This window comes from Metarhizium album, assembly GCF_000804445.1.
Source record: "Metarhizium album ARSEF 1941 chromosome Unknown scaffold_20, whole genome shotgun sequence".
Classification (NCBI taxonomy): domain Eukaryota; kingdom Fungi; phylum Ascomycota; class Sordariomycetes; order Hypocreales; family Clavicipitaceae; genus Metarhizium; species Metarhizium album.
This window is the reverse complement of record NW_024467594.1, coordinates 18,482-33,835: the sequence shown is the minus strand read 5'-3', so window position 1 is coordinate 33,835 and position 15,354 is coordinate 18,482. Positions and strand designations below refer to the sequence as shown.

The 15,354-nt window shown below is 53.7% G+C and overlaps 2 protein-coding genes across 2 annotated transcripts; one reads left to right on the top strand and one right to left on the bottom strand.

The window, feature by feature from the left end:
• Positions 1–2,104: 2,104 nt before the first annotated feature.
• On the bottom strand, positions 2,105–3,572 carry MAM_06320 (Serine/threonine-specific protein phosphatase/bis(5-nucleosyl)-tetraphosphatase; the record flags this gene model as incomplete). The annotated part of the gene is made up of 4 exons (XM_040825118.1): positions 2,105–3,132; positions 3,215–3,305; positions 3,363–3,486; positions 3,556–3,572. The coding sequence occupies 4 exons, from the start codon at positions 3,570–3,572 to the stop codon at positions 2,105–2,107; spliced, it is 1,260 nt and encodes a 419-aa protein (XP_040676774.1).
• A 6,541-nt stretch (positions 3,573–10,113) lies between these two features.
• On the top strand, positions 10,114–11,151 carry MAM_06319 (Cyclin-like protein; the record flags this gene model as incomplete). The annotated part of the gene is made up of 2 exons (XM_040825117.1): positions 10,114–10,279; positions 10,376–11,151. The coding sequence occupies 2 exons, from the start codon at positions 10,114–10,116 to the stop codon at positions 11,149–11,151; spliced, it is 942 nt and encodes a 313-aa protein (XP_040676773.1).
• Positions 11,152–15,354: the final 4,203 nt, after the last annotated feature.

Below are 15,354 nucleotides of genomic sequence, written 5' to 3'. Positions count from 1 at the left end.
CCTCTTTTGCCCGTCAGCGACCAAGTGTCACAGCCACTTGCTAGTTGCTCACGGGTTTACCCATATCATATATGCGCTGAGGCAAATGATTTGTTACGCAGGGGAGATACAAAGACACAAGTCGTCTCGACGGCTGTCCTGAATCCTGATCCGCGACGTCATTCCGTTCCGGATCCGAACGCGTCGTTGCCGGCGACCCCTCCGGGCTGGCTGGTACATGCAGGTCTTGATATGCCGCCCAACAAGAGCCCACGGCGTCGCGGATGCCGAGGCAGCGAGGGCGAGGCGGGTGCACAAGCACTTTGACCGTGACCAGGCTGGCCAGGTCGGCGGACGGGCACGATGCAGGGGCGGTGACGGAGGCTCACGACCAAACAGACAGCTGGAATGGAATCTGCTGGAGATCCATGCCGCCGCCAAGGCACGGCTTTGGTAACTTATGATTTAAGCTCGTGTACGGAGTAGCACCGCCAGCTCCACCTCCGCTGGTCCCAGCACGAATCCCAGGCGTGTCCAAACTGTTCCTGTGTGTGGCCGCTGGTACGGAGTACGGATATCCACCATGGCAATCATACGAGGGTGTACTCGGTACGGAGCATGCATGTACGCATGTATGTACGTACGTACGTACTCCGACTCCGTGCTCTGCACTCCGTACTCTGTGCCAAGAAACCATGACCGTGACGGGGTCGTGCCAGCAAAGGGAAACAGGACCAGGACTAGGACCCGGCCGGACAAAGCAAGCCAAGACGCACGCCCCTCTGTCGTACATGAGAGAAAACATGACAGACGGCAGGTGGGAAATGGTTCCTCGACCAGCCCAGCCAGCCCAGCCCAGCCTAGCAGGCGATGAAAGTCAAAGGCGCTCCGTTGTGGGCAGTTCATCGAGAAGATGCGAGCATGGCGTGACAATGGCGCTTGAATGAAGCCTCATTGGGTTGGACATGACAGCAGCACCGCGGCACAGCAGGCTGGGATGTGGCCCAACCCGGAAGGGATCTTCCAGAAACCATTATTTGGAATTTGCATCATGGAGAAGCGCTGCCTACGGAGGACCTTGTCCGTTGCTGTGCCTCTGGCTCGCAGCCGCAAAGCCGTTGGTTGTACGTAATTTTCGCATCGAGGGTGTCGGCGCATCGAGGGCGCACGCACACGCCCGCAGGCGCTTGAAGTTGCCGCTCCTGCGCCGCATCCTGGTTGATCGAGCCGGCATCTGGGTTTCTGAATAGTGACACGTCGAATCGTACAGGCAAGTGCCAGGCAACAACCCTCTGCCAAGGATGTAGAAAGAGTACGGAGTACGGAGTATGCGGGACAAGAACACGACACACGACACACGACACCCGAAACACAAACACCAAGCGCCCTGCCGAGGACGAGGCCTGGGACGGGCCGCCGCCGCTGCTGCTGCTGCTGCTGCTGCTGCTGCTGCCCCTGCCCCTCCCTCACGAACTGACGCGCGACGCCATCTACGGAGGGCCGAGGACTGGTGAGACGGAATCTCGTCCGCGCTCCGGTGCGCGGAGGATTCGGACACCCCCTCGGACCAACTGCCGGCTGCTGACGGACGCCAGGCAGATCTGGCGGGCGGTACGAACTGGACTCGGCTTGACTCGACGCGTCTCGAGGCACACATTACGGATCCGAGTGCCGCCTCCGTCAAGGGCCGTCTTTGAACAGGCGCGAGTGCATTGCCGCGGGTGGCCTGTTGTCGTATATCTGTCTGTCAGTCTGTCAGTCATTCATGTTGCCAAAGGTCGTCTGCTGCTGTCAAGCTTCGACAGCCGACTCTGTCATCGCGCGCGTCTGGACAGGCGGACTTGACGTGTTGCTTGGCAGCCGTTGTTCGGAAAACAGACACAGACACATGGCAGGGGTTCCATGTACCGTTCGCTGCTCAACATGCAATGCACGGCCCTGCCCGTCCTGGGAGCAAAACGAGACCAGGCTGACGGTGGGATAGATTGCCAAAACATTTCGTGACGCCGCGACTATTCCGAGCCGTCCGGCTTAGCTGACCATCTATCCATCCTTGGTACATTTGATCCATGCGGAGCGCCCCCTGCCAAGGCGCTCAAGCACTCGCCCCGCGCAGTCTGTCTGTCTACAAGAAGTAATCTGCAACTGGTTTCTTGGCGGGCATTCCCCGTGAATCCTGCGGCGCCGCCTGGAACACCCGGTAGCGCCTTGCGGGACCGCGCTTCGCCATCCCGCCCGACTCCATCATGACCCCTCGCCCGCCATCACTCCTGTTCACGTCGCCGTTGCTGCGGGAGAAGACGCCCGTGCCGGACTCGTCCTCGGAGAGCTCCAGGACGGCGGCAACGTTGCCACAGCGGTAGCAGTAGTTAGGCGCCGACCAGACCGTCACAATGGAGGCGTCGAACATCTCCTTGAAGCCCTCCATGACGAGTTGATGCGCGCGAGCTATGAGGCTCAGGTCGTTTCGGTGGCTGAAGACTTTGACAATGTCGGCGCCAAAGAGGAATCCTGCGCCGCGCGGTGACAGTGCCCAGCCGTCGATGTCGTCTGGGTCGGACCAGAGCAGGTCGCACATGGGGCCCTCGTGGGGGACCTCTTGCTTCCGGTCGAGCAGCCGGATCTTATCCACCGACTCGACCAGCGGGCTGAGGCCGCCGTGGACGCAAAGCACGGCTCCGGCTGGGTTGCCCGCGCTGCCGCTACTGCTGCCCGAGGCGCCCGAGCCGGGAGGTCCAGTGTGCCCGGCGGCGGAACTGCCCCCGCCGCCGTTTGCGCCTTGTTCTCGGGAACTGCCGGGCCGAGAAGGCTCTTGCCGCTGGCGAGGGAACCGGCTCATGGTGGAACCGTTCTGGTCGCACACCTCGATCTCGATTTCTTCGTCTGCTGGTCCGGACGCCGGGGACAGCGTGTTGGATGCGCCGAGGACGATGGCTCCGAGGGCTAGGTAGTCAAACACATCGCAGCAATATCGCCATACATTTGCGCTGCCGTACTTCCGCAGGCATTCGTCGTAGAAGCCGTAGACGGTGGTGATTTGACGGGACTCGTGGTTGCCGCGGATGAGCGTCATGCGGTCGGGGTATCGTACTTTCAAGCATAGAAGAAGAAGAAATGATTCGAGGGAATAGAAGCCCCGGTCGACAAAGTCGCCTACACGCGGCCGCGTCAGTGCCGTGGACAAGAAGCGACGCCGAGCACCCGGGGCATGCCACGCGTGTGGCCTCTTTCTCACCCATGAATAAATAGTTGGTGTCGGGGACGTCTCCGCCAACTCGGAATAGCTCCATCAAGTCGTGGAACTGGCCGTGAATGTCGCCACAAATCTAGGCCCCTGGTCAGCCTCGGCGGCCCGTCTGGGAGGGGCGTTTGATCGTTCATACCGTGACTGGCGCAGACACTGTCACCACGTTGCCCTCCTCGATGAGAAGCTCCCGTGCGCGGTGGCACAGCTCTCGCACTTGGGGCTCTGGGATGGGTCGACAGGCGCGCAGCTGCGCGATGGCCCTGGCAAGTCCGACGTCAGCGTCAGTGGCGGTCGAGCAGAGACGGTTCGGGGACGGGGAGGCTATTCACTTGTCGAGATCGCTCATGGTGGGTGACCTTGGGCCGCGCGTGAGACGCCGCGGTCGGTTGCAGTCTCGGCAGGATCAGGATGCAAATGCAACAATCATGTTCGGTCGTGAAGCGTCCGCTGGGAGGGATGGCGTCTGCGGTATCGCCTGCTCGCTGGCGGCGTGTCGTGGGTCGTTGGAGGCGTTTGTTTGTTTGTTTGTTTGCAGGTGACGTCGGGGCCAGATGCAGGTCGTCTAATCTCGCTCGCTCGTGCGGTGGTGGCTTATGCCCGCAACTCCGTACGCCAGGTACTCGGAGGAAAGGACAGGGAAAGATGTTTAACTTGCTCCACGATGCGCGCTGCAGGGATGGAAAGAGGGTGGTCCGGAGTTCTCCGTATGTGGATGGGTGATGGATGTACGTTTTGCCGACTCCGGCTATTGGTCGAGACGATTCCAGCCAATAGGCCGTCTCGGAATCATCGAGTTCCTTACTTACCGGTAGTCGGTGCCCGTTTAGACGCCCGTTTTTTCTTCGCCCCCAAAGGCGACGCAGGACGTCTTGTCGCGCATCGCGCATCTCCGTCTACGCAATTGCTTCCGCGGCCAGAATATGCTGCACTCGTCATGTAAGTAGCCGGGCTGCTGCCATTGACTCGCAATCCGCCCGCGCTGACGTCCCGACTGAACGCGTCGATGGTCCCTTTGATCCCGAGCTCAGACGCAACCGCGAGGGACCATGCCGCCCCTTCTGCACCCCAGGTCACGCATGACCTCGTCGCTCTTCGCAACCACGCTGGCCGCCTGTTTTTTCGTCGTGGCACTGCCGCACCTGCTCCCGTGCCCGGTGCCCCGAACCAAGTACGCCGACGGCGAAGTGGTCGTGGACGACAAGGGCAGGCGGAGGAGACGGAGACGGCGGGAAACCGCCGGGTCACGGGATGGCATTGTACAATTTGATCAGGTGGCGGACGACTTGGCCGAATCTGCGCCCCAACGGACGAGGAGGGAATGTCCTGTACCGAAACCCGGGGGTTTGTTGGGCGAATGGCTGGGGTTCCATAAGGGCCGCCGTGTCAGAGTGAGCAGCGGAAGCGGACAGAACGATGACGTGTGCGGCCAGATGGCTTGGCGAAAAAAATAATCATGGTGTTTTGACAGCAGATATGGGGGGGTCTGATGCAGACCGCGGCTCGCATTGCAAGACGCCCCGGGGCCATGTAGTCCATGCTGAGCCATCAACCGATGGATGGGCTTGGAGACCAGACACCCTCGACGGATGACGGAGACTGTTTTACGACGAGCCACGGGGACGTTCAGCGAAACAGGGCGTTGGTGAGGCCGGAAAAATGGGATGAGTCTGCTCTGCCGGCCCCCGTGCCGAAAAGGAAGTCAACGACAGGTCCTGGTACATTACATCAACCGGTTGCTCCGTCACCTTCAACGAGACTACTGTCCGGGCCAGACTCGACTCCTCCACACGTTGTCAGTCTCCGAACTTTAAATGTCGGATTGCTTCTAACCCTAGAAAGGTGCCGACGCTTCCTGCCTCGCTGTATTAAAGTTCCTCGCACCGGTCTACGTTTGCGTCGGGTAACCAAGGTTCCTGGAGACCGAAAAAGAGCCTTCGTCAAGGGTCCCTCCCGCTTCCCCTGGTGGAATGTCCTCTTGGGTTCGTTACTTGTTGGACAGAGTTTTGCATGTCGAGTGCCTTGGTTGCCCTTGTAGAGCCATGTCCAGTAACACGAATAGGATCTGGCCATTGCCTGACTGCAGAGTATCGTGTGGATGCCGCAAAAGTTGATGCGCCAACTTGTCGGGGAGAACGCTGTTTGCAATTGCCATCAGGAACGGGCATGGTTCCTCGTCCAGACTGCAACGTCTTCTTTACCTTGCACACGCTCGGATAATAACGGTGGTAAACGGGAAGGAGGGTCATCTGCTAGAAACCTGGCGGGATTAGATTGCGCCCCCTCTGAGGCCCGATTTTCCTCTCGGCCGCATCCATCCGAGATGGGACCATTTTACTGATATTAGGAGTCGGGGACGGCACCATTACTGCGGCGTGCACGGTTGAGGGAGGGTAGTTGTTAGCAGCTGTAGGATGGCGTTTGTTGGTTTTTGTTTCTCTTCTGACCATTGTCTGAAAGCCGTGACTCGGTCCATTCAGGTTCCTTCGCTTTCACTGTTCGAGACATGTATATAAACTACTAATTATGGCAGACAAAACAAAATGGCACGTCAGTCGTCGTCGTCGTCGTTGTCGTCTTCTTCTTCTACGAGAAAACACTGGCGCCAGTGGAGCCGTTGTAGTTCGGCTTCATGGGCCAAGGCCGAAGGTGGCATGTTCCGTGCTGATGGACGATCCAGGCGATGAAGCTACAGAGCAATCATGACAAGTTTTGCGGGCAAGACGTGTACGTCTTTCACCATTCGGTTCGATCTAGTAAAACGGCAGCCGACGTATTGTTTTTGACCGCTGCAACCATGTGTAAGTGAGTTGAGAAAATCTTCGCAAGCCAAACTCCTTCTGGTTGTCATCTGCCATCCAACTGCCGAATCTCACCATCCCGGCCCCTGTTCAGTCAACTTGGGACGAACAGCACCCGTCCGGCTGGGTATTGGTGCCGAGGAGATGAGTTCGGGAGTCGGAATGGACATTTCCCGGCTTGGCCTTGTTTAGACGTGTTGATGCAATTGCCGTCAATGGCCGTCGCGGTTGGCATATGAAATGCCCTTGGCAGTTCGTATTAGGCCGGTTTTCTACCCGCCGAATGCATTCACTTCTGCAAAATTCAATGGTTCCTGAATGTGCCTGTGCATTCGTTTCGGAGACGAGATTTCCGCGGTGGCAGTCGAAGAGACGTGATGAGAATGGGCTTTCCCAACTAACAAGACTGCATGGGGGTGTGCTCGTCCCTCGTTTCCACCCTACGTTGCTGAATCGCCTCAACACTTGTACTAAACTTGATCATTGTCTTGAACCAAATCTTCAAACATGAAACTGCTAGGTCTCAAGTCCGAGCAGACACTTTGAGTGCTCTCGCCGTCTTTGAGCGAGGTGTATGACGCCAAGGGCGTCGGCAAGTTCAACTTCTGGCAGCAGGATCTGAGCTATCTGTTGATTCTGCTCAAGCAGAGAAAGGGAGGGACGCGGCTGGCCCTTGGTCTTCTGCAGTGCCCAAGTGCTCGGAACCCGTTAAACGTCTTTTGCCTTGGGAATCTGGAATCTGTTCAGCGCCCGCACCATCGGTACCAACGCCGTGCTCGGATCCAGCATTGGCGTCTCCGTGGTTCATATTCGCCGGGGACTCGTGCAGTTGGCATCCCATCATTCCATCTGCGGCACTGATCCGATACTTTGAAGAGCGTTGCAGATGGGCGCTGCGCTGTCGGGCCCGAGAAGGCTTTTGGCTGCCGGCATGCCCAACCATTTCGGCCCTCGCTCCATGAAATGACATAACTGGACACGAGCCCAATAGCTCGGTGAGAACAGGAACGCCTCCCAACGCCAGCGGGTTGGTGGGCTTCGCTAGAGCCTAGAGGCTTCCCAAGTGTCTTCCCTGGAGGCAGTTTAGTATTACAAGGGCGGCCGTGTGTTCCTCTTGCGGTTGGTCTGGCAAATGGCGCCTCTCCCGGCACAATGATCCGAGCCGCCGCCGAACACGCGCACATTGCACAACCTCTGGTCCCGCGTGGCACAGTTGACACGTTGTTCTGAAGGGTGCCCTGGGCGCACGAGGTCCTTCCCTAGTGGCGACAACAGTCGGGTTCTTCCGCGGTGCTGTTGTGCGTCAGCGCGAACGGCTCCGTCTGGAGGGCTCCTCCAACGCGTCGAGGCCAAAGGTTGCTCACACGCATGCTCATGCTGGCTGGCTCGGTAAGTATAGCGGCCAATCGGACCATTGGCGGCGGCAGTGCGAAGCTGCGCACTGCGGAGGCTGCAGCAGCTCAGGCCGCCACGGATCCGACTCTCGGGGGCGTCGGGGGTTTCTGGAGGGAGAGTCGCGACGTTGGCCCTGGATCGTGGTTTATGGTTCATGGTTGGTTTGTCCAAACATTCTGTCGGCGATGCCAGGAATTCGGCCCAAAGGAAGTTGCCCAGACGTGTCACGTTACTCCGAGTCCGTACCGAGTAGAAATCGATAAGCGGGCGGGCTGACGTCACCAGGTCGAAATGTCTCGACTCGCTCCTTCCGTCGGTCGAATGAGACGAGGTGCGGCAACGCTTTGGCTGCTCCTCCGCCGTGCTCCAGTGTCGTGAATCGTGATTCGTGATGCGCAATTCTGAATCCTGCATCAGCCCTCTGCGGACGGAGCGCATGAACTCACGAGCCAAGTCGCCCGGAACCGCCGCTGAGCCTGCATCCCACAGAGCACGGTACGACTCGCCCAAGCACAGGGAGGCCCAAGGGCAGAGTTCGCGGTTCCGCATGCGGCAACATGATGCTGTCCCTGGGCCGCCTCTACGCATCAAGCCATCAGTTTCGCCTGCCCGTGGACGGTCCACGGATGCGATGTAGATACCCCCAGATTCCAATACGCGATCCGGCTCGGTCCATGATTTGACGTCGGGCCGAGAGCCTTGAATTGGGCAAGGCTGCCAAACAATGGGGTTCAGGTCGGCCAGGTCGGCCAACCCCTGAACGGCGCGGCGCCGGCTCTGGACACGGCTGGAACCAGATTCAGCAAGATTGCTTGCGGCCTCGAAACTTTGATGGCGTCGGCGGCATGCGTAACACCGGTGCCCATAGTTTTGGGTGAACTCTTCAGGATGCCAAGCACGCCTGGTCTGGTGAGTGACGACACGACAATTGCGGAACGGGCGGCATCGTCGTACAAGGGCAAAATTGGCATGCTCCCTTGGGGGCGGCTGTGTCGCGCGCTGAAGTCGGACACTACTTCAGCACTATTTCGGGAGCTGAAACTAGTGACTGCCGCTTGCGCGGTGACGCCAGTCAGGACCAAGCCTGGCCATCAACCCGGGCTGAAGTCGAGCGGCGTGGCGTCGGTCGGCCCCAAAAAACACAGCTTTCGAGATCACCACTGCAACTCGGAGGACTCGGAGGACTCGTCGACGGCAGCACATGCGCAACGGGCGGGCGAGATGGCGACAGCTCACCATCTGAGACACGAGGCGCATCCACCTGCTTCAGTGACTGATCACCAGGGATACACGATGGAGAGCACCCTCGGTACGGAGTACTCCGTACGCCGTACATACGCGGTTCCCGGTCTTTTTTTGCAAGCTGGGGCCGAATCGGCGTCGCCCATTTTCAGGAGGCTGCGGTTGGATTCGGGCTGGTCGGGCTGTGATGGATGGTCTTCAATGATGCATTCCCTATTACCGCGCAGCCTGAATCCACTCCTCAAGCAGCTCCTGGTCATACTCCGTTACCACCAAGCACACCATCGCGATGATATTCGATCGAGCAGCATGAAAACCCTTTGTTGTGTCACTCACAATGGAACCAACCGGATGATACCCGACGACGACGTTGGCAACCGATGTTTGCGGTGGACTTTGTCCACTGACGAATCATTTCCATTCCAGGGGAACTCGAACGGCCATGCTTCTCGCCCGAGCCACTTTGCCGTCCAAAATACGGACCTACTCTGTACATCAACAACCAACAGGCCACACATGTGCGGAGCTCGGCAAGCATGCGAAAAAATGGGCCGGGGCACCATTGCTTGGTAGATGGAAAGGGGGACATAAGGAACCAAGGAGAAAATGGACCTCACGGGGCTTGGCTCCGCCTCCACCACCTGTGATCTTGGCTGTCGCCATGGATGATGGTTCATGGACGGTTCACCCACCCACGAGTCCACGACAGGCCCAAAGAGGCTATGATTTTCACTCCTCTGCGAACTGCCTACAAACCGTCCGAGTGGGTGTCAGTCAAGCAAGGCGTCCAAGTTCCAACCCGCACGCCTCTGGCGCACTTGGAGAAGTGGAAGGCTAAAACAAACCCCTGAGCAGCACGACTCCACCAGCACAGCACAGCACAGCACAGCACAGCGCAACAAGGCCGTCCCAGCTCACTACGTAAAGAGTGCAACCTAAAAGTCTCAGGAACATGTCTGTCGGCCTGTCACTGGCCATGTCGTCCTGAGCAAACGGCATTTGTCAAAAGTTTAACCTTCCCACCACCTCGTCGTCTCTTCCTCCCGGCTCGCCTGTTTCTACTCCGTACCGCACGCAGAATATAGACGACCACCGCCCCCTTCTCTCTCCCTGATTACATACAACTTGATTCGTCTTCTCGCTACTCACATGTGAAGGGGGTTGTAACTCGTGGCGCTCGCGTGATCCCATCCCTGTTCTGCAGAGTGAGCAGCCGCTGTCACCGCTTCGAATCCGCCACAGAGCAGCAGCAGCAGCGGCAGCGCAGCCCGGCGCAGCGCGACAAGGGAAGAGGGGAAGCTGGGGCAAGAGGAAAAGCTGGTGGATCGTTCTGCTGTCAAAACATGGGGGAAGCCTTCCTGCATTCTGAATTGAGCATCAGCCGTGATGGAGGAGCCGAGAAGCTACACATTGCCACGAATGCGTCGAGATAACCACGAGCTTGCTGCCGCCATGGCGGACGACGGCAACACGTACCTAACCTATCGACCGCTTTCGAACCTCCCTACACCTCCCCCGTCATATTACAGAGAAGCCAAATCGCCGAGCACATTAGCTTCCGGCAGCTTAGAAGATGGAGAGCCTCTCATGGCGAAATTTCGAGGCATGTCCAGGTCCCGTCCGTCGCCCGTCATAGTGACACTGTTGCTTTTTGCCTCTCGAGGCACATGACCTGACCACATGTGTTGCTGACCGCGGAGAGCACTTCCAACAGGACCGGCCATTCACCTGGTGAACCTCATTCCCTCGTCAGCCTCGTTAGCCACGGCCTCTGTGCTCACCGTACAGGCTGTTCTGAGCCGCGCAGACTTGCCCATCGAGACTGTTGCCCTCGCAGTGTGTATTCTCGACAGCTTAGACAAGAGGTTCGCCCGAGCGTGGCGGCTCTCCTGTCCATTGTTGCCAGGATCCTTGGCCGCCTCGTCAACAAGCAAACGACACACCATCCCTGCGACTCCTATCCTGTACCAGCACCAGCAGCACCAGATGCTGCACATCGACTCCGTGCCACCGGAGCTCATCATCCTTGCAGCGCTTGTCATTGCCGTCAAGTTCATCGAGGACCCTCAGCGGCCAACCCAGTATTATTGCAATGATTGGGGGCACGGCACATGGTCACACGACCAGCTCAATGCTACCGAGCGATGCATTATGGAGAGCCTCAACTATCGAATCATGCCACTGTGCGACGAGGACTGCCTGTCCGATGCCATGGTAGATATGCAGTTGGCCGGAAAGCAGCTGGATTGGGGCGCATCCCATCCCTCACCACCGCAGAGCGTCGCGAGCAGTAGCAGCGGCGACAGCGAAGGCGATTCCATGATTAGCCGCCGTCGTTCAGAGACCATGGCGCCTTCGACGGCGGCCCTTGGACATGGCCCGTCGATGACTCCTTCGGAGCCTCCACGCGCCACGTCCTCGGAAGGCGTGAGTCCACAAGGCGAAACCACGGGAACTTGCTACTTTTCAGATGACGAATTTCTTCCATGACCCGCCGCATATGAGCGATATGATATCATTCTTTGCATCTGCGCAACATCAGACTGGCGTTATCAGGAGCACGGGCAAGCGGGTTGACGTCGACGAGACGCATTTCCTACTGCACCCTGGGAGCATTGCCCTCCAAGGGGAGGATTCGGGCGGCGTTTTCCTTGATTTCACCATGGAGGACTGGTCCTTTTTCGTTTGGCAGCTTTCTCCGACTTGTTTCTTGCTTTTTCGGCTTGCTCTTTTGCACACATACCCTGGCTGTTGTGTTTGACTTGAGAGGGGAGAAGTTGTTGCCGTTTTTCATACGGGACGGACAGTTCCCCCATCCCGTGCCCCGGGAAAACATGGCGCAGCATTTCGTGGACGACGCATCCTGGACGTCGAGTCGTCGTCGACTCACACGGGGAATGGAACGGGCGGGCGGGCGGCTTCAACAATGCAAAGGAGTCACCGTCCGTTGACAACCTAATATACTATAATTCTGCCGCGAAAACAGTGTCGTAGTCTAGGTCTGTTCTGTGACGGGGGGGCCTCTGTGCGCCAAAAAACGCCGTAAACCACGGGCGCGATCCGATGCGGCGTGAGTGGAGGACTATGTAGGGCCTACCCTGCAGCGGAGGGGTGTAGGGTAGCCGCCTACCCTAGAGCACGCCGCAGCAAGTATAGCGCACGTATCTACGGTGATAGAGTCCTCTGCGTTAGAACAATAATAAGCAAGTTATTACAAGTAGACAATATTGTAGAGGACTATATAGAGGCTAAAAAATACATCTATACTAAGGATATCCCCTAACTTAAGTGTTGTAGGCTGAGGAACTAATAACTACTAAAACTAGACCTTCTGTACTATTACATTAGCAGGGGGGAACACTCCCACTATAACAACTACATGCCTAGCCTCTATATCTACACGCGACCAACCCGCTCGCTCACTCTAGACCTATCTACGCATTTCTGCAACAACTCTCCGACTAGTAATCTGTGTGCTGCGGGGGTATAGGGTAGGTGCAGGGTAGGTGCAGAGTAGAGCAGGCACAGAGCAGGGTGGGCGCTAAGGTGCAGAGTAGGTGCAGGGTAGGTGCAGGGTAGGTGCAGGGTAGGTGCAGGGTAGGTGCAGGGTAGGCGCCTACCCTATAGGGCACCTTTGCGCGCTATTTCCTCGCCCTAGCGGTCGTTCTAGGGCGTTTCAACGGTCGCAGGCGGGTCGCAGGAGCACGGCGAGTCGTCTAGGCCTAGAAGATTAAAATGTGTAAGTGTAGGCGTTTTAGTTGTATAGGCGTAATTTGATTTTTTTGTTTTCCTATATAAATAAATTTTGCGGAAAATAAAAAGTAGCCTACAAGCGCCTAGTAGCGTGGCCGGACCGTCGATAGAGTCGGAGGGTCTGTGAGGAGGGGTGCCCGCCCCTAGCGCTACAGCGCTAGTCGGCCGCCCCCCTCTGTACCTTATCTTGCAGACAACCCACCGAGTGGCCCTGTAAACACGCCTAGAGACTCTGCTCTTGCAGGCAATTAGGCGTTCCTAGTGGGCGTTAAACTCCACAAAACCGGCTGCCCAGGCTGCACAGTATACTAGTTATACCTTAGGCGCAGTGAGGGGGCATTGCCTCTGCACTGCCCGCTAGATGGGTTCTGTGGGCGACTAGCCGCTGGCCACCGCCGTTAATTAGAGCAATAGGTAGCAACTACAGGCAGCAGACGCCGAAATAGCTGGCGCTGCCCGCTAAGTCCTCCTCCTAGGGCGCCTATACTGCACTGCCTACAGCAGGCGCGTAGTGCGCGTAGACGGATGCCCTAGGGAACCTAGAGGGGGAAAGTAGATTTGCCGCAGGGCAGTCTCGCCCGGCTACTAGCCGGCTGGACCTCCTGCGCGCAGCGCCCTTACAGGTGCCTACTAGTGACTTAGACAATCTCTCTAGCGCCTAGAACATAGTATTAGTAGGCTAACCTCAGCAAACGATAGTTACCTAGTTAATTCTGCTAGTAGTTATATGCTTGTCTTAAAGATTAAGCTATGTATGTCTAAGTATAAGCAATTATATAGCAAAACTATAAATAGCTTATTATATAAGTTATTGTTTATTTAATAGTACCTTACTATATAGATAACTATAGTAATTCTAGAGCTAATATATGCTAAAAATCCTAACTTTAGAAGAGATATATTTATTAAATTAAAAACTAATGCTCTCTAAGCTCTCTAGTAATTTATAATAACTTCTTAAATTATACAGCCTTATGCTAGCAATAGTTTATTTAAATTTCTTCCCTATTAACTTTTAATGTTTAAGTAGTAGCTAAATATAGTTGCAATAGGTAATAAAGAGTTAGGGCTTAACCCTAGAGAAGAAGCCTAAGAAACAGCTACTACATCTAAGGAAGGCAGCAAGCGCGCAAATTACTTAATTCTAATTTAGGGAGGTAGTAACAATAAATACTAATATAGAGCTCTTTTAAGTCTTATAATTAGAATAAGTACAATTTAAATCCCTTAATAAGGAATAATTAGAGGGCAAGTCTAGTGCTAGCAGCTGTAGTAATTCCAGCTCTAATAGCGTATATTAAAGTTGTTGTAGTTAAAAAGCTTGTAGTTAAACCTTAGGCCTAGCTGGCCGGTCTGCCTTACTATATGTACTAGTCTAGCTAGGCCTTTCCCTCTGTAGAACTCTATGCTCTTTACTAGGCGTAGCAGGGAAACAGGACTTTTACTTTAAAAAAATTAGAGTGCTCTAGGCAGGCCTATGCTTAAATATATTAGCATAAAATAATAAAATAAAATGTATAGTTCTATTTTGTTAGTTTCTAGGACTGCTATAATAATTAATAGGGACAGTTAGGAGCATTAGTATTTAATTATTAGAGGTGAAATTCTTAGATTTATTCAAGACTAACTACTGCAAAAGCATTTGCTAAGGATGTTTTTATTAATTAGGAATAAAAGTTAGGGGATTAAAGACAATTAAATACTATTGTAGTCTTAACTATAAACTATGCTAACTAGGGATTAGATAATGTTATTTTTTAACTTATTTAGCACCTTATAAGAAATTAAAGTGCTTAGGCTTGAGGGGGAGTATAGTCGTAAGGCTAAAACTTAAAGAAATTAACAGAAGAGCACTACTAGGGGTAGAGCCTACAGCTTAATTTAACTTAATACAGGGAAACTCAAGGTCTAGACACAATAAGAATTAATAGATTAAGAGCTCTTTCTTAATTAAGTTAACTAGTAACTCTTCCTTCTTTAAGCCTACTTCTATACGCTAGAGTTACTACTATACCTACTTATAGCTGCTCTAGATCTGCCTATATACTTCTCTTAGAATTCTACTATAAAGCTATACTTATTTATACTTATAAGTAAAGCCTTTATCTTAGCTATATAGCTAGTATACTTATTTAGAATTTAAACTAACTTTACTATAAATATAGCTATAGTAGCAACTAATACTATAATTTTCTCTAACTAACTTAGAATCTTCTTATAGCAGTTTATACTATTATTTAATTCTCTAGCTAGTATTAAGCTAGACTATGTTAGCCAGAAAATAGGGGTGCATGCGCTGTGTACAATTGCGCAGTAATATAAGGTTAATTTGCGTCTCTAATCGTTAGAGCGCGTTCTACTTTTGCGTAGTGCAGTTAACCTTGCAATTTTCCGCCGACAGTTATAAGCCTAGTTGCTGCAAGCTCTACGCTACACACTATACCTTATTAGGAATACGCTATTTCTATTTAGGCTTAGTGCTAAACCTCTAACTAATTAAAATTTAGTATTTAATTAAGCAACCTACTGTAGACCTACTTTAGACCTACTTTTCTAAACTTTATTATTATTTAATAGAATTTGCGCTTATTTGCACCTATTTAACTAAGCTTTTATATAACAAGCTATTTACTATAAAAAAAAGCAACTTCTGCACAGAAATTTATATTAATCTACTATATTAATAAAAACGCTATTTAAACTAGCAAAAACGTCTAAAAACGCTTAAAATTGCTATATAACTATTAAAATAAAATCTAACGCTATAGAGGCTTCCTAAAAAGTCACCTTAACCGGCCTAACTAATTAGTATAAATAGATTTCTATTATTAAAAAATTCGCTATAAGCTAGGATCTTTAGAACTATATTAACTTTAATATTAAGTATAACACTAATAATAAGCTTATAAAGCCTAAAGAGCCTAGCTATAAGGATATTAA